The sequence below is a fragment of the Dermacentor silvarum genome, chromosome 11 (assembly GCF_013339745.2).
Source record: "Dermacentor silvarum isolate Dsil-2018 chromosome 11, BIME_Dsil_1.4, whole genome shotgun sequence".
Classification (NCBI taxonomy): Eukaryota; Metazoa; Arthropoda; class Arachnida; order Ixodida; family Ixodidae; genus Dermacentor; species Dermacentor silvarum.
The window spans coordinates 106,133,881-106,160,754 of NC_051164.1; the positions used below are offsets into that span (position 1 = coordinate 106,133,881).

General features: G+C 49.1%; 2 protein-coding genes across 2 annotated transcripts in view; one reads left to right on the top strand and one right to left on the bottom strand.

Annotated features, from left to right (window-relative positions):
* Positions 1-7,897, bottom strand: part of LOC119433395 (bifunctional arginine demethylase and lysyl-hydroxylase JMJD6-like) — a 222,624-nt gene extending 214,727 nt beyond the window's left edge. Inside the window, exon 1 of the mRNA XM_049658739.1 lies at positions 7,747-7,897. The gene's annotated coding sequence lies outside the window, so the exon portion shown is untranslated. The remainder of the gene's footprint in view (positions 1-7,746) is intronic.
* LOC119434152 (A disintegrin and metalloproteinase with thrombospondin motifs 18) overlaps positions 1-25,434 on the top strand; it is a 148,775-nt gene extending 123,341 nt beyond the window's left edge. The window contains exons 10-25 of the mRNA XM_037701479.2: positions 188-293; positions 1,197-1,500; positions 2,787-2,888; positions 4,473-4,660; positions 6,889-6,955; positions 10,173-10,293; positions 11,023-11,174; positions 12,117-12,331; positions 13,152-13,206; positions 14,010-14,121; positions 14,331-14,485; positions 14,602-14,635; positions 15,508-15,735; positions 16,645-16,774; positions 22,275-22,537; positions 25,233-25,434. Of these exons, the coding sequence (XP_037557407.1) occupies positions 188-293; positions 1,197-1,500; positions 2,787-2,888; positions 4,473-4,660; positions 6,889-6,955; positions 10,173-10,293; positions 11,023-11,174; positions 12,117-12,331; positions 13,152-13,206; positions 14,010-14,121; positions 14,331-14,485; positions 14,602-14,635; positions 15,508-15,735; positions 16,645-16,774; positions 22,275-22,509 (2,204 nt within the window). The 3' untranslated portion in view covers positions 22,510-22,537; positions 25,233-25,434. The remainder of the gene's footprint in view (positions 1-187; positions 294-1,196; positions 1,501-2,786; positions 2,889-4,472; positions 4,661-6,888; positions 6,956-10,172; positions 10,294-11,022; positions 11,175-12,116; positions 12,332-13,151; positions 13,207-14,009; positions 14,122-14,330; positions 14,486-14,601; positions 14,636-15,507; positions 15,736-16,644; positions 16,775-22,274; positions 22,538-25,232) is intronic.
* Positions 25,435-26,874: the final 1,440 nt, after the last annotated feature.

Genomic DNA, 26,874 nt, shown 5'->3' on the forward strand with positions numbered 1-26,874 from the left:
CAAACAAAATTGGCTTTGGTGACCTAGGGATACAAGTGTGGTTTTACTACAGGATTGCGACTGTTTTTGCTCTCTTAAGGGCAGGGGTGTCAAAGTTCCTGCTAGACTGTGCCCAAAAAATGTCGGTGATGGCGAAATCTCGACAGCCTTCCAACGCAGTCATTGGCCAGTGTGGGCGTGTGTGCAGGACTCGCCCCGGTGAGCGGAATGTGCAACTCTCTCAACAGCTGCACCATCAGCGAGGGAACCAGCTTCCAGAGCGTCTACGTTGCCAGCCACGAGATGGGACACAGGCAAGGCCGCAGTTTTTGAGGCTAGGTCCCGCCGTGAGGGCACGCGCAAAGATACCTTTCAATATAGAACCATGCGGAAGGTCGAGTGCTCTTCGTGCATTATCCCGACCTCAACACAGTCATATTTTCCTTGAAATGATACAGGGACCATAGCGCTTAAGCGACGCAGACGAGAAAGACAAAGACGGCACGCTAACTTCAAACTCTGAAAGTTAGTTTAAGGTTGCCGCATCCTTGTCATCGTCGCTGAGGCGCTATGGTCCCAGAAGCGCTATGGTCCCAGTATCAGTATCAGACCAACTATCCCAAAAGTCTGTGCAATTCTAAATTACCATTTCCTTGGTATTAACTTTTTTTTGCCACTTTTGCTTGGCTGGACGTAAGCTCACACGGCTGTAGAAAGGATGTTTGAAAATTCCAGCAGAAATTTGCTCACATTTCTGCTGTTATGTGTACCTGCAAATGTTCCATCAAATGCCCATGAAGACAACTTCAAGTGTTATTCTCCCATTTGTTAAAAAAAAAAAAAAAAAAAGATAGGCGAGGCATAGCCTAACCTTTGCACCGACAAGATCTGTCCGCTGACTTCCATATATCACCGCCCGTGCAGACTGCCATTAAAGGACACAAGTGCGATCTCTGCACAATGCAGAGAGAAGAGAGGGAGAGAGAGAAACGAAGAGGGAAAGGCAGGGAGGTTAACCAACGATGTGCCGGGTTGGCTACACTATACACTTGGGAAATGCAGGCGATGCTTTCTTCCTTATTTACTTCATTTTTACCGACTTCAATGCACCCGTTTCCGAAACAACGCGACTATTGCCGGCGAATAAATAGCATAGCCTTCAACCCTTCACGAAAGCATCACATGTCCACGTGTCAAAATCGAAATCGTGCTCGCAGCCTGGGCATGGAGCACGACGGCACCCAGGACGGGAACCCGTGCGACGTGGACAACTACGTGATGTCGCCGACTCTGGGGGCCGGCAAGACGAGCTGGTCGTCCTGCTCGCGCCAGTACGTGACCAAGTTCCTGCGGCTGCCGGCCGCCTCCTGCGTCTTCCAGCGGGGTACCCGCGACGTCGATGTCGACCTGCTCAAGGCGCGCAAGGCGCCCCTGCTGCCCGGTGAGATCTTCTCGGCCGACCGACAGTGCGCACTGCGCTTCGGCTCGGCCAGCCGCCGCACCGCCCAGCAGCCGCTTCAGGCGAGTCTTTTTCGTCGTATCACAGTTCTACGGGCGGGCTTGCAGCGACCGAACGTAAAACGCATATGCCGCAGGCTTAGTCACCGACACGACGTGCGTATACGTCGCAGAAGTATCACGGGACACACAGGACGTCTTGAGTTTTGGTACAGCCCAACATGGTACAGGGAGCTCTGTGCGTGGGGGGGGGGGGGGGGGGGGGGGGGGGTGTTCTTGAGTGTATGCGTGCGTGGGTGTGTGCGTGAATGCGGGAGTGCAAAATTGCGCCTAACTGCTTCACTATGACGAATTACCGACTAGCCCAACAGCAAGTTCTACTAAGCTATACGGTACAGGGTCAGAAGAGATATTTCATTCTGGAGTTTTACGTGCCATAACCACGATCTGATTATGAGGCACACCATAGTGGAGGGCTCCGGAATAATTTTGACCACCTGAGGTTCTTTAGCATGCACCTAATGCACGGTACACGACTGGTTTCTGCATGCCGCCTTCACCGGAATGCGGCAGCCGCGGCCGTGCGGGATCGAATCTGCGACCTCGAGCTCAGCAGCGCATGCAAAACCATAGTCACTGGGACAGAAGAGGAAAGCACGCAACGCTGAGCGCTTTATACCCCTGTGCTTCCAGTTCTGACCTTTCCAGTGTTGCGCTGCTCTAAATCAAGATAACGAACTAAGAAGACCAAATTTTGACATTGTCGAGACATAGGCCGTTCGCGGCCAGATTACGAAATGTTCAGACATAACGTTCGGCATTCGACTTCCTAGTCTTATTAATGCTGAAACAGGGCAGACGTTCAGAGCAAGATGGAGACGATGCGATCAATAGCGTTCGTACAAGAAGTGTTTCTGGAGGCAACGTTTCGACAGGGGGACTGGCGAAGACAAGTCGTCTTGTCGAAACGTTGCCTCCTGCAGAATCGCCTTTCGTTCGAACACTGTTGATTAGCGTTTGTTTCTAGATCAGAGCAAATGGTGTAGCTAGTAGCTAAACTCCATGCAGTTTAAACTGTGTAAACCGCTTTCGCCCCACAACGGAGTGGCAAGTCGCATTTATGTTTCTACAGTTGGTGTCGCGCGAGCTTTGGTTCACGTTACTGTGATGCGCGCCATTTTCTCTTTTCTTCCCCCCCCCCCCCCCCCCCCCCGTCTTCCGCCCCTTCTCATACTGCGCGGGGACGCTTAGTGCCTCTTCCGCGGAACCTTCCCTGCTCGTTCCACCTTGATCGCCTTGTGTCTATAGTAATGCCGTGTGCACCGAACTAATCATAATCTTCCCTGCAGGACATCTGCCGAATGCTGCGGTGCGAGATGAACCGTGGCATCACGCCGGTCTCGTTCGCAGCGCACCCAGCTCTTGAAGGAACGCCCTGTGCTGAGAATATGGTAACGTACTACACCTTCACTCAACAAAGTTGTACTATTAAATTCAATTATTTTTATTTTGTCATGGCATAATGGCCTAGGAGGCCACAGTGAAAGCTGCAGCTGTTGTCCTGGATGTAATTGACGCATATCCACAATGGGGCCATTGGCCATGATACGGGCTCGATAGCTCGATCTGTCAAGCTACCTTCTTCGTCTTCGCAGAGCCGTGGACACATAAAATACGTTGGCGGCACTACAGCCACATGGATATGAGACAAAATATAAGATAAGAAGTTTAACTGCCACAACAACGTAAAGTTCAACGTTACATAAGCAAATGCATCACGCAAGTGAAATCATTAGTAAAAAAAAAAAAAATCTGTAGGTAAGCTCATGAAATATTTCCCAGACAGAAAAAAAAAGAAAGAAACTTAAAATGAATGAAAATACACAATAGCAACACTTTAAAGTACTACGAAGGCGGATTCGTTTTCGGCTCGTTTGTACTTTCTTCGTCTTCTATATCTTCTCCACAAAAACTTGAAAAGCAAGAACGAAAGAAGCAAGAACGAGATGCAACTGTCCATTTTATACCCCCATGTAGACGTAAGTATTATTGCTTATCACGTCAAAAAAAAAAAAGAAGAAGAAGAAGAAGACCTGTGTTTTACCCATGCCCTTAGGCAGAATCGGTAAGCAAGCGCCTGTCCCGAAGTCAGGAACTTCAAATGATCGAGTAAAATGCAGCGCTCAATTATTTTCGAATGACTATCTACAATCTTCGCTAAAGGTTTCGAAGCCACTGCGCATGTAACTGGACATGTCATTGGTCAGCATAATAGGAGTCCTACTGAACGTTCACTGCTTCAAACCCTGCAGAGCTTGTGCCGCGAATGCAATTCCACAGTTCGTCAGGCCGTGAATTCTTCTCCACAACATCGACAAAATACATTGTATCCCTTTATCACCACGATGCTTTCATCACGATTTGAAGCCTTTTCTGAGCCTTATATTTTCTGTTACGTCTAAATATGTATATGTGTATTTGTGACATTTCAACGATGCCTTTTTTTTTTTCAATGTTTCTATTCATTACTAACCTCACAACCCTTCTCCGCTGCAATGTAAAACCTGCACGGTTCCTTGAGATGAATACGTTTACTGAGCACTCACAATCGTAACCTTAGTACCTTTAGTAAATTTCAAAAAAGAACACGGGCACTTAGTTATCCCTACGTTGATGAATGTGAAAACATTGCGGCCACCAAATATTGAGGGTTCGACTCCCACCAAAGGTCGTGGGTTCAAGTGCCTTAACTATATCTTAACTGTGTCTTAATTAACATCGCCTTAATTAACACCAACGGTCGTGGGTTCGAGAGCCGCAATGAAATCTATCTTAATTACACCTGCCTTAATTAATTTCGCTTTAATTCACTCTGCCTTAATTGACGTCATCAACTGTCTCGATTGGCTCACTTGACTTTTTGTACCATCGTGGTCACGCCGGCGCCGGATTTTCCCCCTCATGAGTCATATAATGCTTTCGCGTTGAAAAAAAAAACCCCATCTACTGCATCGTCTCCCTCCACCAAAATTCAGTGGTGCCGGGGCGGCTACTGCGTGGCTCGCCGGGACGAACTGGAGCGGCGTCGGTCGCGGGACCCGCCCGTCGACGGCGGCTGGGGACCCTGGTCGGCATTCGGCACCTGCCGCTCGGACTGCGTGGCGAGGGGCGACTACGCCTACGTCGGCGTCAAGGTGTCTCGACGCCGATGCGACAGGCCGAGGTAATATTTTATCGCCCGTACTCGCCCACGTTAGTCCTCCGCCGCAACAGATTGCCTATACATTTGACGTTCAGAGGATCTCGCCCGCACGCCTAAACTAAAGCTGGATTTATTCTCCGAGCTGCAAGAAATACCTTGGGCCCATTTGCGAACACCCATTTTCTCGCATCGTGTGTAGCCTCTATCGGCCGACATTTATTCTCCTTTCGATCGACATATGAGCCGTATACTGGTGGCCTCACCACGAATATTCCTATATGACTCTGCATAGCGAGTTTTGGCTCTCTCGGGTTGAAATTCTGGGGAAACGACCATTTCGGGACGAGTTATATTTGCGCTAACAGCATTCGATATGGACTGGCTTTTTCTCTATTGAAGGAGTAAAAGAAATAAAATACCCACAGCAGGACTGGAGATAGAAGACTGCAGATACAGGATACAGGAGGCCTGCAGCGCTCTTAAGTCTTGTTAAGACTTGACATGTGCCGTAATGTCTTGTTTTTCACGCTATTACCCATGTCGTGCACCCATACAGCTGTCCGTGAATGGGCGCATGTATGTGCGGGTTGTTCACTGAAACCATTCGTGACAGCTGGCTTCCCCGCAATAAATGTTTCTCTAAGGTGAAGCCCACTTGCGTGGTTTCTTAGGTTGAACGGGTTATAGCGCCATCAGGACTTCTACAGTAGCTGCACGTGCTAAGGTGATTTAATGTCGACCCGCTGCGGTGCCTCAGCGGCTGTGGCGTTCTCCTGTTGAGCACAAGGTCCTGATCGCGGAGGCCGCATTCAGACAGGGGTGAAAAAAAAGAATTATTCGTGTCGACTTATTGCACGTTCATAAACACCAGGTGGTTGAAATTAACGGCGACCCTCGTAGCCTGTATGTTGCCTAAGGAAGTTATAGTCGATTTTATTTTGATTTGAGTTAACGTCGCGTGGTGGTTCAGCATACGCGGTTCACTTCGCGTATAATGGACGCCGATGCCTTGTACAACGTTTCAGTGGCGGAGTAGCCGTGTGACAAGTAAGCGTACAAAAAAGGAAAGTGTAACGCAGGCATACAAAAATGTAGTGCCGATACTAGTTTGAAAGTTTTAAACCAAGAGGCAAACCCTTGGGCGTATCCAAAGACGGCCGCAGCTGAGCAGAAATTTGTCAAAGGCAGTGGAAAGGAATGCTGCAGCGGAGAAGCTGTTGGCTACAGCCTGTTTACTCTATCCAAAAGGCAGTGCGATGCAGCCGCTAATATATTCTCCTCCACTCAATGTGAGTTGTTCAGAAATAACTTCGGTTATTCCCTACGAGAGTTATGGTCACATTAAAAAAATATTGCCCCGGCTGACTTCAATGAATGCTTGTGGCAGATTGCACACCACACATTAATAGGGTAGTTCATTTTCCGTCGATGGGGACCGCCACATCGTGAATACTGAGCGCTTTTATTTAACGCGCCTGCCCGACCGTTATACTATACTTGCACAGTGCTCATAATAAGCATGCAGGAAGCTTATATATGAGAAACCCATGATGTCACCATTCCAGATTCTGTTTAATGTAATCCGCAAGCCACTAGTCACAGCTCGGCCTGGTGGTTACTGGTACACAGTTTAGTGCACTTGTTTCAGCGGTGCTAGTGATTTGCGCTCAGCGAAGGCGCTATTTGTCTTCACATGGGACATTGGCCCGAACCAAACAATCCATAGATTTTTTTTTCGGCTAGTGTCTGTTACTTGTGCATGTTGCGCGTGCGTGAACTGCGTGTGAGCTAATTCCATGCATTGCCTTCGTCATCTAAAGTAGCATGCTAGGCGTGTACGTGGCCATGCAAACATCTCCAGCACTCTTTATAGAATGTTTTCCTCTGTTCTCTAAAGACAAGTGCTAAATGAAGGAACGTCAAACAGAACGCTATATACGTACTGGCGCACATTTTCCACGCGTTTCACGCAAAGAAATGTCGTATACACCCCAAGAGCCAACGTTGCTGGTAAAGTTGTATCGCGCGTGTCTTGACCTGATCGTCGATCTGAGGCAACTGTGGACCACTGATCTTATCGCCAATACACACCTCTCACTGACTCTTATTTGTGGTTGCTTGTTATTTTCAGTTTCCAACTTATGATGATGATACATGGATTTTTATGGCGCAAGGGCCTGGTATGACCAAAGAGCGCCAAGACTTACGTCATCGGCATTTGTTAATTCGCGCGATATCTTCGGTTGCAGCCCACAAAGCGGGGGCCGTTTCTGCGAGGGCTCCGACAAGAGAGTGCAGATCTGTGATGCAACGCAGGTAAGCCGACCTACACAAATAATTGTGGGTTTTTGTAAAAGAAGAACAAAGGCTTCTCGCAGAAAAAAGTTGAGACTTTGTTTCGATTCTGCCCATACAGTGTAAGCGATGCTTTAACTTCGATCACTCGCATGAAGCCATTGCGGTGGCTTGCTGGCTATGGAGCTTCCTGGCCCTGGCGGTCGCATTCCCGTGGGGACAGAACGCAAAATTTATCGTGTGCCGGACATTATTGGCTGCACCTTGAAGTAACCCCTGCTGGCTAAAGTCAATCCGAAGGCATCTCATCTCTTAGCCCCAGTGCTGTTGTTGGACGTTAAACATCAATCAATCTCACCTTCAAAAGCAGCGTTAAAAGAATTACAGTCACGTAAACATAGGTGTATGCTGTCGACAGAGAAAGCAACAACGAAGTCATGCGAACGAAATTTGCTCGCAGCTAATGCATACGTCACGAAACTGAAATGCGCAGTGTAGTTCTGCATGCGAGCACCGCATTGCGCCTTTGCATTGCAGGCTGCGCAACGGCATATTCGCGAGAGCTTCCACGTCCGTGGAACTTTTGCGATAAACCGTGCTTGAATCTACAACGACACGGAATGCGCGTGGAACAGTTATATCGAAATCGGCGTTGCGAAATTAGTCTCAACATCTTGTTTTCCCGAGGTTTCTGCAGAATCTCATTCTCGGTAATGGAACCCCTATTGTGCGGTCAACGAAAACGTGGCCGTCAGGCTTGGATATACCCAGCATGCAGAAAGGATGTATAAAGAGTCAAGCGTTGAACTTACCGGCGCTCCACAGTGTCCATGTCGCTCTCTTCTTTTCAGGCCAGAGTTGTCCGGTAAATGTTGACGCCACATTTGTGTCCCTACTACATCCCGGCCAACGTTACTAGATTGATCCTGGCCACGTCCCAGCCAAGAGCTGCGGCATATAGTGCATGCACGCAGCTGTGCGACGGTGTCGCGTACCTCAGGGCCGGCCTCGAATTCTAGGCACGCTTGGCCATCAAATCGGCGCTGGCTTCCGAAGAACAGGAAGGCGAGCTACGTCATGTTCGCCAGTTATCTTATCTGATGCCAGCGCGCCGCGGCGCATTGAGATGCTCAAGCCGGCGTGCGACGCGCCTGTCAGTCCAGCATGCATGGTCGGCCGCTCGGACAGAGCATGCGAACACGCGTATCACTGCGCCGGGTCGGTATACGATCGCACCTGCCGTGTCCGTGCCGATTCAAGCTTCGTGGAGCAACGCCTAGTTGAAATTTGTGCCAACTATACGCACTATACCCTGCACGAGCAAACACCGCGCAGCGCGCAGTCCGTGCCCCCTCGCGCAACGCTCTCGGAGCAGGGCCGGTATTTTGTAGCGATGCCTTATGCCTTACTAGTCTTATCATCCACCGCTCACGGCCGGCTGATCCCGTTGATAACGTGAGCGGACCGTCGCTCTGACCACTGACCAAGCGCGAAAAGGCATTAGCATCGGAAAGGCATCGCTACAAAATACCGGCCCAGCAATAACTTATCGCGCGTTTTAATTTTTTTTTCTGCTGCAGATAACGAGGTCAAACAATCCAATGACGCACTTTTCACTCGATAGCAGTCAGGTTTCGCGCCGTCAGCACTGGCCGACGGGCACCGTTCGTTCTCAAGCGCAAGTCATACGGCGGCGCGTGCTCCATATAGGGCGTTTATCGCCATAAGAACGCGGTACAAAGGCGAAACGCGAGGGGGTCGTACGGGCGAAGAACACCGAAGAAAGCTTGGCGTCGCCGGCGTCGGCGGGACATTAGTTCCAATGGACGCGGTAAATGCGTGCACTGCAAGATATACAAGTCGATGTACAAGAGATCAATCTTCAAGTCGATTGATCGACTGATCGAAAGATTGATCGAACAAGTCGATCAATCTTCCGTAGCGTCGGATACGCGCCTGAGTGTACAGTATCAGAGATCGTCCCTAATGCACGAATTTCTAATGGCGGTGGGAATTATTACAATCATTAGAGCATAATTTGGCTGTTAGGACTAGTCATGTCGCCGTTTGGGGACCCACCCTAACGAATTTGTACATGCGAAATAAGATTAAATTTGTGTTATATAACGTTTTATCCGAATCCGCCTGCATATGTAAGGAACATTACGGAGTATAAAATGTACTACAAACGAGTACTCAATCGCGAAACGCATGTTCGTCAAAACTATCCGATTCGTCAGAAGACGCGTCGGAAAGATGGCTGCTTCGACTGTTTTCTTCGTATGCGGCGAGTCTTCTTATCTTCCTGTGGTTTTACGTGCCAAAACCAGTTCTAATTATGCGGCACACCGTAGTGAAAGGCTCCGGATTAATTCTGACCACCTGGGGTTCTTTAACATGCACTACAACGCAAGCACACGGGCGTTTTTGCATTTCGCCTCCATCGATATGCGGTCGCCGTGACCGGGATTTGATCCCACGACCTCGTGCTTAGCAGCCCAGAACTATAGCCACTAAGCAACCACGGTGGGTTGCGGCGAGTCTGTTTGAAAAACGTCGACGGCGGCCGCATTTCGATGGGGGCGAAATGAAAAAAAAAAAAAGACCACCCGTGCACTTTGGTTAACGTGCGCGTTAAAGAACCCCAGGTAGTCAAAATTAATCCGGAGTCCCCCACTACGGCGTGCCTCATAATCACATCGTGATTTTGGCACGTTAAACCCCACAATTTAATTTTTAATTTAGAAGTAAAAACTTCTTAATTATGTTTTTAGGCGATACTTTTGTTTTGGTCTTCAACTATACGTCCGGAAAGAGACGGGGAAATGGGATGTCAGTCTGGGATGCCTGTGGTGGGTGATGCAGGAATGAGGCCTTTGTGCTGTTGCCCCGATGGTTACCTCCATTCGATATCCTATAAGACACCCACCCAGGATCCCGGATATGTGGGTCTCAGGACCGTGGGTCTCAGGGAGTATTCCTTGCTTGGCTAGTTGGTTAAACACAACTATTAGATGAGTGGCGCGAAATGACACATACACAGACGACAGAAAAGATGAGACGGTCGTCTTGCCTGTGCTTCTCTGTGTGTCATCTTGCGTGCCTTTCCTAATAGCTATTTTTGAGAGAGCTTTACCTAGAGGATGAATATATCAGGGCATCAACATGCTTTTTCCGTCCTCACTGAAGGACCACTAAATGACTGATTGACCGCCATTTTCTGCGCTGATACGAACAGCTGTGCACGACGTCCAAGAACCAACGCCTGCTGGACGAGTTCGTGCTGAGCATCTGCCGCCAGGCATCATCACGGGACAAGAGCATCGAGCCGTACGGCACGCAGTTCCCCAGCAGAGACTGTGAGTGCACGCTGTTTGCCCTGAATGCCTTCAGAATCACGTACTTGCGACGTCACGCGAAATGTGTCGGATGTACGTATACGTTGAAGGGAAGCGCGAGACACGGTGAACAGAAACTTCGAGTGGGATTTATCTTGCGTTTTGCAAACAAGCTTGCGCTCCTCCTGTGTGCGCGCCTGTTGCGATTAGGACCATTTTTAGCTGTACCAAATCCGCCACATACTACGTATGCAAACAACACGCGCACTGGGCAGGGTTAGGTAAGCGCGACCCGCTTTCACCGTTTGTACCTTTTCGGGACTGAGTATAGTGTACATGTCGGGACTCAATATAATGTGTGGTGCAACCTGTCCAAGCCTTTAGTCTCTATCTTACAGTATATTTGTTTTGTTATTGCGACATATGCGACAAGGAGTCAACGTCACCATTATAAGGTGACTAAATTTTATATTCATTTCAGAAAAAGATAGAACAAAAGGCACGGACTGTTACGTTCGCGCTATGGTTCCACAATGTAGCCTTGCTCACTGCGAGATAACGATCGTCCTTTCTTCTGCACGTTTCCCGATCTCGAAGGCGATGCTCTACCAGTTGCAGTTATTGTTCGTTGATCGGAATGGAAAGCTAGGGTAGTTAGTACGCGTTTACTCAGGAGGTGCGCCTAGCATTTAGAGTCCTCCTTAGAGTCTCTTCTTGTGCGCCTAATTGAATATGAGCCCTCACTCGCAGACACGCACTCGTGCTACGTGTGGTGCCGCAAGCGCGGAGGCGGCTACATGACCCACGGCTGGCGCATCCCCGACGGCACGCCCTGCTGGAGCCTGAGCCAGAGGAGGCAGGCCAGGAACACCAACCGCTACTGCGTCGACGGCGAGTGCCAGGTATACTTGACGTATACTGGATCAACCAGGGGCCGTATTCTGAAACGTTCCACTTCGGCGATAGTCCGCCTAGGCGATAGTCACGTTCAATAAATCAACCGTCTGCTTACCCGTGACGTCAGCATGCACTACCAACACGCGCAGTCGAACGCTTCGCAACACACGAGAGCGCACCGTGCGAGTGCAGAGCGACTCGGGTGTGTTGTTTTCGAATGTATCGGCCGCTGTTTATTCAATATATGTCGGGAGCAGCCAATGACACCGTGATGTCAAAATGACGTAGACCGGAACTACTAGATGGCGCGATTTATTTTCCGGTTTTGCTCAACCAGCCAATCAGCGCGCGCCTGAAGGCGAAATTGTCGCCTAGGCGAACTATCGCCGAAGTGTAACGTTTCAGAATACGGCACCAGATGGATCTGTGGTTAGACGCCACAACTCGCGTAAATCTCCTTTCACGATCACCGGAATGAGCTTCGCTTGGAACTGTCACCAATTAAAGCGAACAGGCACCGGGTGCGTCGTCCGCCTCGACTCTCCGTCGATCACAGTAAAGATATTGTCTCTTCCTCTCTTTCTATTGCGACAGCAATAATATGGACACTCAAGGCGAATTCTCGCCGTCGTCCTCACCACGAGGTTCCGTATAAAGTACAAGTTGAGAGGCATTCTCGTTGCTTAATTGGGAAGGAAAAGTGGGGTAGATGAAGTTCGCGCCCCGCGCGTTGTGGCTGCGAGGAAATGCGTGCGTGAGCCGAGAAGGATGGTGGCCCGATGCACGCCGTCCTTCAGCGCACCCAAGGATGGATGGAGGTCACGTGATCAAGCGCGCGCTTAAATTATTCCGGCAACAAACGTCATCGCATCTAAATATAAAATGTCGGTGCCCGTTGTGCTCATGCGCAGTGACGCGATCCTTGTGTGACCTACTCGTGTTCGCAGGCGTTCGACTGCTACGGCCGCAGCACGGACAACGACTCGGTCGAAGCCACGTGTCCCGTCCGCCAGTCGCCCCTGATGGCAGCCTCCGCGTCGGCCAGCCCCCGCGGTGTTGTACCCTCCGGTTGGGGACCATGGCACGCGGTCAGCGAGTGCCGACACTCCTGCCTCGCTGCCGGCTCGGGATTCCAGCTCGTCGCTCGAGAGTGCAACGCCATGTGAGTAGACGCCATTATTCGCGCATTCGCATATGCGTAGCAGCTCTTTGTGCCTCAGTCCTTAGGTGCCATTTTGAACGCAGAAGAATTCCGCCATCTTGGCAGCGCTGATTGGCCAACAGGGCTGTCACGCACTCCCCGATTGGCTCAAAACGCCAATATGGCGGGACTTCACAGTGTCCAGTGTATATAGCATCCCTTGTCAGTTCTGATGGGCTCAAAGCGCCAACAAGGCGAAATCTGAGTGTCCAGACCCCTTGTCACTCTTTGAATGGCTCAAAGCGCCAACGTGGCGGAACTTGACATTATCCGGAATAGTATATCTCTGATGTCAGGTCTCTCGGTATGGCTAACGAGTCGGCCCGTTGGAGCCAGTCCAATAATAATTGTGTTAATGTCTCCTAAGTTGTTCGTGGTTGGCGAAGCCTTGCTTAATCTTGTAGTGGGATTAGGCATAGCAAACAAAATATTAGTACAAGCAGCAATGTAAAGATGCTTATATCTACAAACACAACGGGAACAAAATTGCGTAGACAACGCGAAAATTAACGGAAGCTATATGCCGAAGCCGAAATGAGCCAACGTCAATGAGGAAATGACAAAAACTTTCGCGAAATGTTTGAGAAATTGAAAAAAGAAACTCGCAAAACAAGAATACATACCGAGGAATGCTACGGACACAAAACAAAGACTTAAACATATAAGTGCAGTCACTGGTTTAGACACTTAAGCTGTTTCGCTGTGAAAAAAAAAAAAACTAGTATTCTACAGCGACGCTGGCAGACGCTGCCTTACCGTTGTTCTCACTGTCTTGTTGCAGATCGCGGTGCACTGGGAAGAAGGAGACCTACAAGCTCTGCGACTCCACACGGAAGGTGAGTCCCATGGCGAGCGCTGACGCGATTACGTGCTCGATTGAATGCGTGTAGAACACTGCGGCAGATTTCTGCGAGATTATTGGGACCATGACGCTTGGTGATGCGGACAAGAACGAGCGACAAGGACAGGCGCTAGTCTGAGTGTTATTTAACGATCTGCAAAGTGCCAGTTTCACATGACTCTGAGATTGCGGCAAGCCACTGATACAGCGTTGGGTACGACCTCAGAGATCACTATAATGATCTCGGAGGTCGTGAACTCGGCGTTAGCAGTTACCACTACTTGCTGTCATAAAGTGAGACATCTAGCGCACGAGCTGAAAGCGTTCCAACAGCTGAGTTTGACTGCATAAAAGTGTCGGCATTAAATGGCCAGGAGCGCGCCTCGAAGCACCATGGCATCAGGTTACCGAGGCAACAATGTGCGCCAGTGGGCGCCGAAAACGCCCCTGATGTCATTTGAGACGCGTTAAGTGTGGCTGGACCATTTCAGGAGCCAGTTACACAAAGCTATTCGTAAGCTCTACATGTTAATTTCGTTGACTATAGCGCCTTCTCTATACCATCATGCTTGCGGTCACAACAGGTCCCTTATTGTTGTTACGAACCGTTCTGACGTACGTACAAATGGCCTTGCGAATCGGGGCCGAGTTTCGCAGTTATACTGTCGACCTAATGCCATTGTGTCGGCGAATTGAAGAGACTGGTCAAAACGTACGTGTGCTAAAATCAGGTTGCGTTGTGCGAAGGTCCAACCCGTGACTTCCTTAACGCATTTTCTGATACCCTATTCCGTACAGTGTCGGGGTATGGTGACAGCAGACCAGTACGCGACCAAGGTGTGCGAGAAGTACCGGCGTAAATACTCCAGCCTACTCAGCGGACGAGGAAGGCAGCTACCGCTGCAAACGGGTAAGAAACGTATAATATATACTTGGCGCAAGATGGAAGCAGTTTGGCATGCAACACGCGTAGGATTGGTACCAGAACAATCAACAAACTGCTCACTATAAGTGGGTTGTTCTACCAGAGAGGTCGGCAGTCCCCGAAAGAAAGTGCACGAACTGGCGACGACTATGCAAGGATACTAAAGTGGTGCGCACCCTAACCTGTGGTTGCAGGCAACCCGCATGTGTCATGCGTGGTGGCGTGCCAGGACCGTGTGTGGAAGGACACCCACTACCAGATGGACGTGTTCGAGGAAGGACGCTTCCCTTTCGGCACCGACTGCAGCGGTGGACGGGGAAGGGCCTTCTGCGTCTCTGGGCGATGCCAGGTATATGCTCAATATGCGCACGCACTCTAGCATTGCGCATGCGCATGGATACCATTCCCGCGGTGCCCCCGCATCAACGTGACCTGATTTTCCACTCCTTTATCTCTTCATCCCAGAAATTTACCGAAGAAGGAACGCCCCTCGATGAAGGTGAGATCGTTGATTTCTATCAGCCGCTACACGGACCCAGCGACCTGCTTTAAAGCCGCTTTCTCGTTCGATCACCTTTCGGGGTATCACTCTCGGTGCGGGTTCATTGGCTCAGCCCAGCGACAGAATGCGTGGACATCGCTTTACTGAGGCATAACGACGTCACATGTAAGCGTTCCAGAAAGTGACCTACAGAGGACAAGGCACCAGATCAGTTAGAATAGGACTTTTTGAGTCGGGGAACGTTACAGGACACTGGTGCGCACTCGAGTGCATGTCCGTGCGCGTGGTTCAAGCAGCATGAAGTCACGACACGTTCCCTTATTTAGTGCGAACGTACCCTTCTGACACAAAGTCCTGTTTCCAAGACGACAAAGCACGGGAACAGCAAGTGGCGGACTAGTGCGCGTTTTCTTTTATTGCGATAGCAATTATATGGACACTCAAAAGCAGATTTCTGCCGTCGGCGTCGCCGTCGCCGTCGCCGTGAGGTTCCGTATGACGTCATTTGGAGAAGAAATCGTCGCCGCGCGCCGAACGCTGTATGTGCGAGTGAAAGGGCGCGAGGGGCGCGTCTTTCACGGGGAGTGAACGCACGGCGGAGAACAAACGCGCGTTCCGCGCCGTGCTCGCTTAAGGGCTGCAGAAGTAGGCGTGGCGTCTCTTTTCTCCTTTACAATCACCATATATGTAGAGCAAACGCACCTTCTTCCGACGCGCGAGAAGCCGTGGGGGAGGGGGAGGGAAGGGAGGCGACGTTTAGCTGCGGCACCAAGTGCCTATTTATATCACTTTTTCTGCGCTAGCTTCTCCTATGTTTTCAAGTCAAATCTAAGCGGCGATATAATCAACGTGTCCTCTTAACCACGCAGAGAGCGTGACGCCCCGTGCCCTCCAAAGGAAGCGTCGACGGCGCAGAATCAAGCGCCACGCGCCCGCACTGGGCAACGAGGCGACGGATGCAGCCGTCGAGGAAGGCGACGTCCGGTGGAGCGCCGAACGCCAGGCGGCGCAAACCCTTGCGGACACGAATCAGACCTCGGAGGTTTCGCACTCGTGGAATATTCACATGTCCGACTGCTCACTGCCCTGTGGTGGAGGTATGCGTACACAATGCAGGTGGCTTACTTTTCGAAGCTACGTTTGTCAAGTGCTTTAGCAAAAGGCTACAGGAAATTCCTAAAAAGAATGCATACGGTCAAGTTCAGAGGAGTGGCCGATTCTATAGTTTGGCGAAGAGAATAAATATATTGCAGTGATTGAAACGGCTGGCACTCACCAAGCTGTAAACTTCAAGCAAACTTGATGTTTCGAGGCACCCAAGCAAACTTGATGCTTCGAGGCTATCTGCGAGTAATGTTTCCTAAGTGGATGTCCTCAATGAAACGGATATTAAAATTGTGTAAACTATATATGTATACATGTCTTAGAGCATCTAGAGCAGGCAGAACTGGCATATCGTATATGCATGTCTGTATACAGTCCGTTATTTTATTAATATAATTTTTTAATGCACGTAACCGAAATAGAGTTTTAGGTACTTCGTATTAACACGAGTTTATTCTGTCCGGACCAAACCTTGTATCAACTGCAGCTTATGCAACCGCGAAACCTGTCATTCTGGCGAACGAAGCATGCTAGCGAGTCCCAAGACTGAAGTTATCTGATAATCTCCTAAAACCGCAATGAAGCTTTGTCTCTCTCTCCCTCTCTCATGGTTTGTTGTCGCAAAGTTATAAACTTCATGTTTCAATATTCCTGTTTAATTCTTTGGTTATACGCACATGAATGACCCGTGCTAATAAACCACCGGACAGTCACTAGAGCCAATGAAACCACGAGAGAATTAAAGTGTAACTGGGAGGCATCAGAAATGTGGTAGCTATATAATGGAAACATCTTCCCGCAAATTTAATTCTGGTGAGCATACTTGCATTAGTAGGAGTATTAACACATGCCCGAGCCGAACTGCTTCGTAACAGCTCGGTGCGCATCGTTTCATTGTACAGGCACACACAACGTGACGGTCCAGTGCGGTGCGTCGAGAACGTACCCGAATGACAGTCGCTGCGACCAGGGTCAGAGACCCGCGCTCAAGACGGGCCCGCTCGCTTGCAACACGGAGCCCTGCACAGGAAGGTTAGTTGAATCATATATATCCGTTTTTCTCGACTATGATTCACACCTAAGCTGCCTTCGATGTTCCGTATAGTTCAAAGCGCTCTCATACTGTTCGTTGGAGCGATGACCACTAAGCCTACTGCAGATTGTTCACGAAGCGCAGCTCAAAACAAGGGGCACGTGAGAAGCGTAATATCGAATTGCAAAGAGCAAGGTTGGTGGGATTTGTTGACGTGGTTGAGCGTCTCGAGGCAACACCTATAGGCTGCTATCTTGTACGCGTTCGAAAAGCCGACGTTCGGTCTCGCCTCACGTGATTGCCATAGATTGGCCTATACCACATATCGGCGCGGCCGTGCAATCGCGCGAGACGAAACAGGGCGTCGGCTTTTCGAACGCGTACAAGAGAGCAGCCCTAGACTATATCCAAAGATCGGTAGACGTGCGCTTTTGCATTCTGCTCCCGAATGCCGCCTCCCCAGCTGAGAATCACACCCACTAGTTAAAAACACAAGCAGCAGTATACAGTGAAACTTCACTTCAACGAACTTCAAGGGACCCCAGGAAAAAGTTCGTTAAAGTGAAAGTTCGCTGAACTAAAATAGCTATGTTGCAACTTATCAGGAGCTAAAGAAAACATAAGTTGTTGAAATAAAACTTAAACCCTTTTATTTGCAATGCTGCTTATTTGAATGTGAATTTCTGCTTATTTAGCATGCTTTGAAGAACGCAGTAATTTTTTGCTGCACTTGTGCACTTATGACTGCAGTGGTCATGAATTGCGTCACTGTCTCCAAGCTCTCAAAAACCTATCTCCGGCACAACACTCTGCTGGGCAGCGAAGGACTTCACTTTTTCCAAGTACATCAGGGCTTCTTTAGCTGACATTCTTGGCACTTCCTCTACAAGGGTTACTTCTACCTCCTCCTCTTCTTCCTGAAGTAGGACGCTCGCTACAATCTCTTCGATAGACAGAGTGGCGCATGTCTCAACGCGAGAGTTACAGGTTCAAAGCGCTTATATATTCATCAAAAGGCAAAGCGCTGTCTTTACCCAGTCTTTCAGACAATTCCTTCCAGCCACCGGGTTCAGTGCTGTCATCAGTATCATGCTCCTCCTCTTAAAGATTAGCGTCTAGCGGTAAGTTTGCAGCGACTAGGCCTGCTTTCTGCCAGCAGTTCGCTATCGTCGTTTTACTCACAGTCCACCAAGCCCCTGTGAGCATTTCTGATGCCTGTCGCGCGTTAACTGGGTCAGGCTTCTGCATTCTCAGATTTAGCAGGACGTGCTGTACAAGCCGCTTCCTGGAGTGCACCTTTACATTTTTTATGATGCCGAGATCAAGAGGCTGCAAAACTGACGTGCAATTTGGCGGGAGAAATTCAACTTGGCTGTTGCCGAGACGTGTGTCTACTCCCGGGTTTAACAAAATCTTGCCATTCATTCTCGCCATCTCATTGTTAACGTCTACGGTCCACTTTATAAAAAGTTCGCGCGACATCCAAGCATTTCAATTAGGGTAGTAATGAAATGGGAGCGATACAAGCGCGTCGACTTGACGCTGCCCGGAGTCCAGCCTACGCAAAACATCCAGCTTTTCGTCTAGAGACAGGCGTTTCCGTTTGGCACTCATAACGAGCACGCGATTGCAGGGCGCTGTAGCTGTCACTGCGGCTGTGGCTCCGTTTGGTTACGAAAATACCTACGTAGCCTGCCAATACAGTTCAAAGCCGAAGGGGTCCGACTGTTCGTCACGTGGTATGAAGCGCCGTTATCAGCGTAAAGGCCTCCGCGATGGGCGCCGGTAGCGGAACTCGTCGCGAAGGCCACGGTAAAGCTAGTAAAGCTATGCTATAGAAAGTGCGGTTGTACTTGTGATCAATATGACGTGGGAGGCATTGGATGGTGTCACAAAATATGTTCGTAGAACTGAAATGCGTTAGCATTGGGTCCAATGGCGCTTCGGCGGGGGATTCAAAAAAAAGTTCGCACAACTGAATAGTTCGTTTAAATGGCGTTCGTTCAAGTGGTATTTTACTGTATACATGTCTCAGAATGAACGCGCGGCCATAAGTTAACTATTATTAGCTACACCATTATTTTTTGTTCGCAGCACTTCACGCTTTTTCCAGGGGAGATTGTTTTGATTATAATGTGCAGGGAGTGGATGAAATAACGCACACAACTCGAAATAGGTAAAAGAAATAGGGGGGTGGGGGTGGAATACAATAACGCCCTGGTGCGCGCTCGTTTGCGGGCAGCTATGTGATCTGAACAGGCTGTGATGAAAATAAGCGAGGACGGTCGCCATCTTGTCTTTCTATGACTGGAACGCCCTGTCGAAGTCGGGGTAAGTTCAAACAAGCACATCGTGAAAATGAGGCTAACCGTAGAGAAGGCTAAAATTTCACGCTATATGATGTCGCTTGTGAAACTTCAAAAGGTAGAGGACTGCAAAACGAAACAGTCACGTTATTACAGTCGCGTAAGGTTTCAGAATTGCCTTTGGCGTGTTTAGACCACGGAACACGCAGAGGAGGAGGAATAAACTTTTTTGTACAGAAGATTTGTGAGACCTAGGTCTCTCTACCTAGATGACGGCCTCGAGCCCTTGGGCTCTGGCGGCATCTTCGGCCTGCTGGATTGCCTTAAGTTGGTCTTCCAGTGCAGAGCTGAGCAGCGCGGTCTCCCACTACTCGCTGGTCTTGTGTGTTTTATTCTGTGTGGGTGTCCCAGGACAAGCCCAAACCATATGTTGTAAGTCCGCCCTTCACAAAATCTGCATCTATCGGTGTAAAGTTCTGGATAGTAACGGTGGTAGGCCACCGGGTTCGGATATGTTTCAGTTTGTAACAAGCGCCTTGCCGTCGCCTGCCGTCTACTTAGCGAGGAGTGTTCCGGGGGGAAACGGGCCCTTCCCAATTTATAGTGTTTGGTGATCTCTGTAAAGCTGGTCATCCGGTCTCTCTCCGTTCCCAGTATTTTCGTGTCACCTGCTCGGTCCGTCAGTTCTCGAGCCAGGTTGTGTGCTATTTCGTTCCCGGGAAGGGAGGAGTGTGCGGGTGCCCATATAATGTAAACATCTCGATCTTCACGAAAGTTGGCTAAAATTCTTAGCGCTTCCGGCGAGATTCTTCCTTTGGCATAGTTCTTGACGGCGGTCTTGGAGTCGCTGACTATGATGTTGGCCTCCGTGGAGGCTATTTCCAGCGCTAATTAAGGCTGCCTCTTCCGCCACCTCCGCCTTTCTTGTTTTTACAGTGCCACTAACTCTGGAGTCACCCTCTAGACTCGTAGCAACTATCGACATATCTAGTTGTGTATTCCGCCGCGTCCACATAGACCACGTCCCTAGCACTAATGAATTTTTGTGGAGAGCTCTGGCCCTTGCGATTCTTCTATCTTCGTGAAACTCCAGGAGCATGTTTCTGGAGATTGGGAGTATTGAGAGATGTTCCCTTATTTTCCTTGGGATGTCTCCCCGCAGTCCGTGCTGTGCTTCGTAGGATATTGCGATGTCGTCTAAGATGTGTCTGCCCGTCAAACTCTGCGTAAGCCTTTCATACTGCGCCACTCTCTGGGCCTCAATAAGTTCGTCTAATGTGTTGTGCACGCCGAGTGCTAGCAACTCCTCGTTTGATTGTGCACGCCGAGTGCTAGCAACTTCTCGTTTGACGTATTTGCTGGAAGTCCCAAGGCTTGCTTATACGCCCTTCTAAAGATACATTCTATCTTGACTTTCTTCGCAGCGTAGAGCTTAAGGTAAGCGACCACATATACAATACGACTGATTACGAATGTTTCTATTAATCGAATAAGATTGTGCTCTTCCATGCCATAGTTCCTGTTGGATATCCGCTTTATTAGTCTAATTGTTTGGTGAACACTATTATCCAGTAGTCTAATGGTTTCTCCATTATGACCGTTTTCGGATATGCGGAGTCCCAGTCTTATTAGGCTCTCCACTATCGGTATCCTGGTGCCTTCTACTGTGACCACAACGTCCGGCCTTTTCTTAATGATTTTTCGACCCCTGCATGTGGATATATAGAGCCGAAGTTCTGATTTTTGAGAGGAACATCGCAGTTCCTTGTCTCTGATGTAGTCTTCGACCGTATTTACTGCTGTTTGGAGGATCTCTTCCACATGCCCATCGCTTCCAGCTGCAACCCAGAGGGTGATGTCCGCGTTTAGGCTGTGTCCGAGTCCTTCTATTTCTTTTAATTTTTGAGTCTCGCAGGAAGACCGATCCTTGCCGCATTGAATAGAATCGGGGATAGGACCAATCCCTGTGAAGTACCTCTATTACCTAGTTTGATCTCCTCTGATTTGGTTCCCCCAATTGTAATCATTGCCGTACGATCCGTCAAGAAGTCTTTGATGTACGCGTATGTTTTACGCCCTACATCCAGCTCTTGGAGATCTTGTAGTACTGCCTTGTACGTGACAGTGTCAAAGGCCTTTGTTAGATCGAGCCCTAGTATCGCCTTGGTATCTAGAGTTTTCGCGCCCGCATCTATCACCTGATGTTTCAGTTTGAGCATAATATCCTGCGTCGATAACTTTGGTCGAAGTCCAACCATGCTATGCGGTTAAAGTCCTGCATCATCCATGTATCTCGTGAGGCGTGTCAGAACCACATGTTCCACGAGTTTACCGACGCAGGATGTTAGCGATATGGGCCTCAAGTTTGTCAGTTGTGGTTTCTTTCCAGGATTCGGTATGAAGATGATTTGGGCTGCTTTCCATTGACTTGAAATGCAACCTTGCTCCCAGCACTTATTCTGTAGTCTATGAGAGCTCGAATGAATTCATCGTCGAGGTTCCTGAGCGTGTTGGTTATCCCATCAGATGCTGGTGCAGATTTCGGGTTGAGTTTGGTAAGTTCACATCTGACTTCTGCCTCCGTAATGGGGGCATCGAGATCAGGATTTTCATTACCTCTGTAATCTGGGAGTCGTTCTCTATCCGCATCTCCAACGTACATCTTTTGGAGCTCTCGAAAGAGCTCTTCTTCGCTACCTTCATAGCTGAATATAACCGTTTGTAGATTGTGCCTTTATACGGTTTTTGTACTCTCGGAATCCAAGAGGCATCGGAGAATGTTCCAGGTCTTGGACATACACATTTGCCTCTCCATCGAGTTGCACGTGGCTTCCCAATTTTGTTGGGTTAACCTATTCGCATAAACTTCGATTTCCTTGTCTAATTCCGCAATTCTCTTCCTTAATTTCCGATTATGTTTTTGCCTTTTCCATCTTTTCAGCATACTACCTTTCGCTTCCCACATGTGCAATAATCTGCTATCCATCTCCTCTATCCCTGCCTCTTTTGGAACAGTTTTGGTAGCTCGTTTAACACTTCGTTGTAGTTTCTCTGCCCATTTCTCGATATATAGTCAATGACCGTGCCAATTGCTTAGCCTTCACAGCGCAGTGGGTTACGCTTACGCGCGATGCAGAGCGTAAAACCGCTAATGTCGTTATAGCAGACACTGCAAGATCAAAATATCCCGCAGGTGGCACGTGGAACCATGGGGTGCCTGCGTGCGCGGCGTTCTGCAGAGCCGCCTGGTGGTGTGCGTGGAGCCACTAGCGCCGTCATCATTATTCTCGCTAGTCCCCGACGGTCGCTGCCCGCCGCCCCGTCCAACACGTCTCAGGAAGTGCGCGCCCCCGCCGGCAGAAGGCGCCACGTCACTGCCACGAACGATCGCCGCTTCGTCACCACGGCTACTGCCCGGCTTCTCGTGACGTCCACAAGACGTCCGTTCTTGTACAGGTAAACAAGATCGTTTATGCAGCGTTGGATGCTACGACATTTAGTAGTCGGCCCGTGTTTGTGCTGGGGACGTATTCTGCGATCACTCTTGGCGATAGTATCGCCGTCAGGCACGCGCCGATTGGCTGGTTAGGCAAAATCGGATGAGCTGATTGGCTGGTTGAGCACTACGTCACGCGAAGACGATAGTATCCCCGAAGTAATCGTCGCAGAATACGTCCCCTGTTTGTTCACCATGTCTTGCACTGGCGCAACAAAACATTGCACTTCCGCACTACTAGACGTCACCCGTCGATCGACGTTCAATGTTTCTTCAAATAAACTGACTCCATGACCCGTAGACGAACGTGCACGGATTAAAGTGTTCTATAGTGGAGCTATATAGAGGGCGCTCCGAGCTCAATCGCGTCTCTACTCTAATCGCACCCGTCCATCACATGTGGTGCGTATCAACGGGAGAACGGGGTACGGTGTAGCTGTGGGGACGGAGCTGCGGGCGTGCAATGAGGAAGCCGCACATAGTGCACGTGCAAGTGAGAAGTCGAAAGTAGACCAGGGAATTTTAGTCTGTGCACGCCTACATCTACGACTCAGGAGGACCTGTCGGTTTCTATCGGAGAGGAAACTGAAGACAGACGGTGGAAGACAGCCGGACGCATAGCAGCGCCCAGATTGGTTAACGCAAGCGTTGAGGTCACGCTCCACCTAAGCGAGCAGTCGCGCGTGCTAAAGAGAAGGGACGGCCACGCCTGAGGACGCGAGGTCGCGGCGGAATAGAATCTCGTTACAGTGAATATGTATATTGTGAACTAACGGCTATAGCGAACAGAAACGCCGGTCCCGGTTACACTCCCATATGCGTCCATATATAACTAGAGCGCAGCCTTTAGGCGCCCATTCCTGCGTTGAGCGTCGGCCTCGGTGTAACTGCCAGAACGAAGGATGAAAAAAGAGCGAACGCAGAGCGCAGCGGAGGATGCAAGACGGCGATAGGGAAGAGCGCGAGGAGGAAATCGGAGGAGGAAGGTACAGCGGAAGGTACACGAAAGCTGTGACTTATCCTGTTGGTGACGGAGTAAAAATGTCGCAGTTTCGCCGGAAAGGCGAAACATCGATTGCGATAGCGAAGTAGTAGACAACTATACGAACTAAGGATAGATTTATCGGCCGTTTAAACTTGTAAACATTCGCTCACTAACTAAATTAACAATCACGGTGTAACGCGTGCATAGGTATAGACATGAACACATCTCGCTTGATTACCGAGGAACCTCGTTGTCAAAACGCTGAAGTGAGGAGGCGCGGCAGCAGCAGCGAGCGAAGTGACATTCGTGCACTCTCGCTTCAACGCGAACTAAACGTCGAAAGCACAGCGCATACGAAGCTACCGGCACTAGTTGCACTTTGTCCACATCGCAGATCGCTTTGAGGATGAGGCCCGCGCGGGCGTACACTTTTTCCACGTCGCAGAGCGCTTTCTAGATACGGCTCCCTGCGCGGCCGCCGCCGAAGTAACATCCCCCCCCCCCCCCCCCCGCGCCTCGCACGCGACAGAAGCAGCGCGTTGCCGCCCCCCATCTCCCTTGCGCGCGCGATATTGAGCCGCAATCGTCGGCTGACCCTCGCATGCTTTCAATCGCACATACAGCGTACGGCGGGCGGCGACGATATTACCGTAGGTGGACTTCATACGAAACCTCATAGCGACGTCTACGACCACGGGAGAAATGCGCTGGGAGTGTCCATATAATTGATATCGCAATAAAATGATCACACACACAATGGTTTCAGTAACTACAATTCGTGCATGCACTGGCCGCCTTGATTTGTTACGTGTGGTCATCATGCTTCCTACCAGCGAACGTGTCAGCATTCACACGTTAATGACAGCAGCGTGCAAAAATGCGTTTCGATTAACAAAAAACTTGGGCTCTTTTGAATGATAATCTACTAGTATGTGGTTTAAAAATTGTATTGTGATTGCAGAAAGGTAGAATGGTGAAATATCACTATAGCGAAGTTACCGATATAGTGAAGATTTTTCCTGATCCCAACGAGGTTCAGCTGTATATTGTTTCTGTGGTACGTATGAATATCTTAACATGTTAACACCAGTAGGCAATCGCTTAGACAATCATCCTCTGATGGTTTTTGCCAAACTTTCGAGATGCTTGCACAAATTTGTGTGCAAATAATGTAATAAATGTATCAGTTCAGAAACTTGGATGATAAGACGAAATGTATGCAACCACACAGCGATGCTGTAAATAATCGGTGACCGGCAAATGTTTACATAGATTAGGGAAACTTTATTGACCCTTTTCGCGGAGCAGTTTGCTCTATAGGAACTGAGATAGCGCTTTCGGCGGCCCGCCATACATTGCTTCAGCGAGTGCGCACGAATACAAAACCACTAACTGCTTCTGACCTGCTACTGTTTGATCAGCTGTCGGAAGTGCAAGTGTGCTCGCTAATGCAATGTGCCCAATTCATGCTGAAAAATGTGTAACGATAAAGGGAAGACGTGTGCGGTAGCTATAGCTGCAAAAATAGTGATTCGCATACTAAGGAATGGAATCAATCTGTGTCGCCGCTGCTACATAAGGACTGCCTGTGTTGCTGGCCCTTCGCGATGCACGGCTTAACAATGCCCGCTTTGTAAATGACCTACGCATGTTTCGTGCCTCCTTTGCAGGTGAACCCCTCTGCGGTATTTTAGGAAACTTCGTGCTTGCCGGGCTGCTGTGCGGCCCGCCACCCAGTGGCCTCCTCCAGAAGACGTCCTCTCGCCGCCGTTCGCAAGCCTCGCCAGGGGGCGCTTGTTTCGCCCGCACGTTATAACTTATTTGTTACGCATTGTCTTAGAGCTGTCACTTAATAAAACACATTGCCATGTTCGAGGTTGCTCCAGTTTGGGAGCGGCAGATGGAACAAGTGCCTGTCTGGATACGTCAACAGTGTGGAAGAAACAGGGAAAAACAATCGAGTGACTCAAGTTTTCCCAAGCGGATGTGGCGTCGCAGACTCCCAAAATTTGTCTGTGTTGCTTTTATATGTACGGCTGGTGTCTTGTAAATCTTTCAGAAGAGCGGCCCAGCTCGTCACGGAGTAAAGGATGTATAGGCAGAAAACCTGCTTGGAAAAATGTGAACTGTGTGTAGTACTTGTTGTTGGGCTTGTTGGTGCATGTCAAATAATCATAAATTTAGCATCAAAAACACAATCACAGAGAGGAGAGGACATAAAGACAGGTCAGTATCAAGCAATTGAACATGCACTTTAATTTAAGGACAGCACGGATGTGACCTCAGGTGAATGTGAGCCACTCTTTGCGGAGATACGGATCCTAGGAAGGAGCAAAAACAAAGTAGCTCGCGAAATCTTGGAAGCGTTTTTCATCAAAAGACTGGCAAAAATAGTGTGACTCATCAGTAAGCTTGTTTGATTCACAAATGCGTTATATGGAAAGTGTCTGTTAGTTTTGTAGCGTATGCGTTATGCAAATAGAGCACCTTTTCTTCTTCTTTATGGGGTTTTATGTGCCAAAACCAGTTCCGATTTTGAGGCACGCCGTAGTGGAGGGCTCTGGATTAATTTTGACCACCTGGGGTTCTTTAACGTGCACTGCAAAAACACCTTTTATATGCCTACTGTCTGCAAAAATAAACAGTTGAAAGCAAGCGCTCGTCCTGTCTTTATGTCCTCCCATCTCTGTGATCGTGTTTTAGATGCTAATTCATTATTTGTGAAATCTGTGGTTGCTCAGTTTGTACTTCTATTGGGGCGGAACAGAGCGCGCGCAATACCAAGGTGCCGACTAAATCAACGACAATGCATCCTGGTACCAAGTTTCCAGTCTGTTTACCTTTGTGTAGAAGTAACGCACTATAAATCTGTCATCACAGATGACAACACTAAAACCATCAACACACTACCAGTTTCTTACACAATATTTTCTTTTCTAACAGCGGAATGCGCAGTGAAATCGCCTACAGCATTGCATAGTGTCATAAGACAGGTGCAAAAATGTATGGGGTGATCAAACACTTACGTGTTATAAAACACAATCATGTAACTGGAAAACACGCACACTGTCTAGTTCATAACTGCGGAAAATGGAGGGCAAGACACTACAAATGCCACAGGCTTGTCATACTGGCGCCTGTATTCGAGATATTTGAGCCATTTAGAATATAAAACCTTGAGGAATGATGCACTAGCTGAGTGATTACAAATTAATATTCTATTATTATACATCAGAAAAGGAAACCGAAACAAAACATTGATGTTAGTGTAACATTTATCATTATCAGCCACTGCCGGTCAAAACAAGTTTT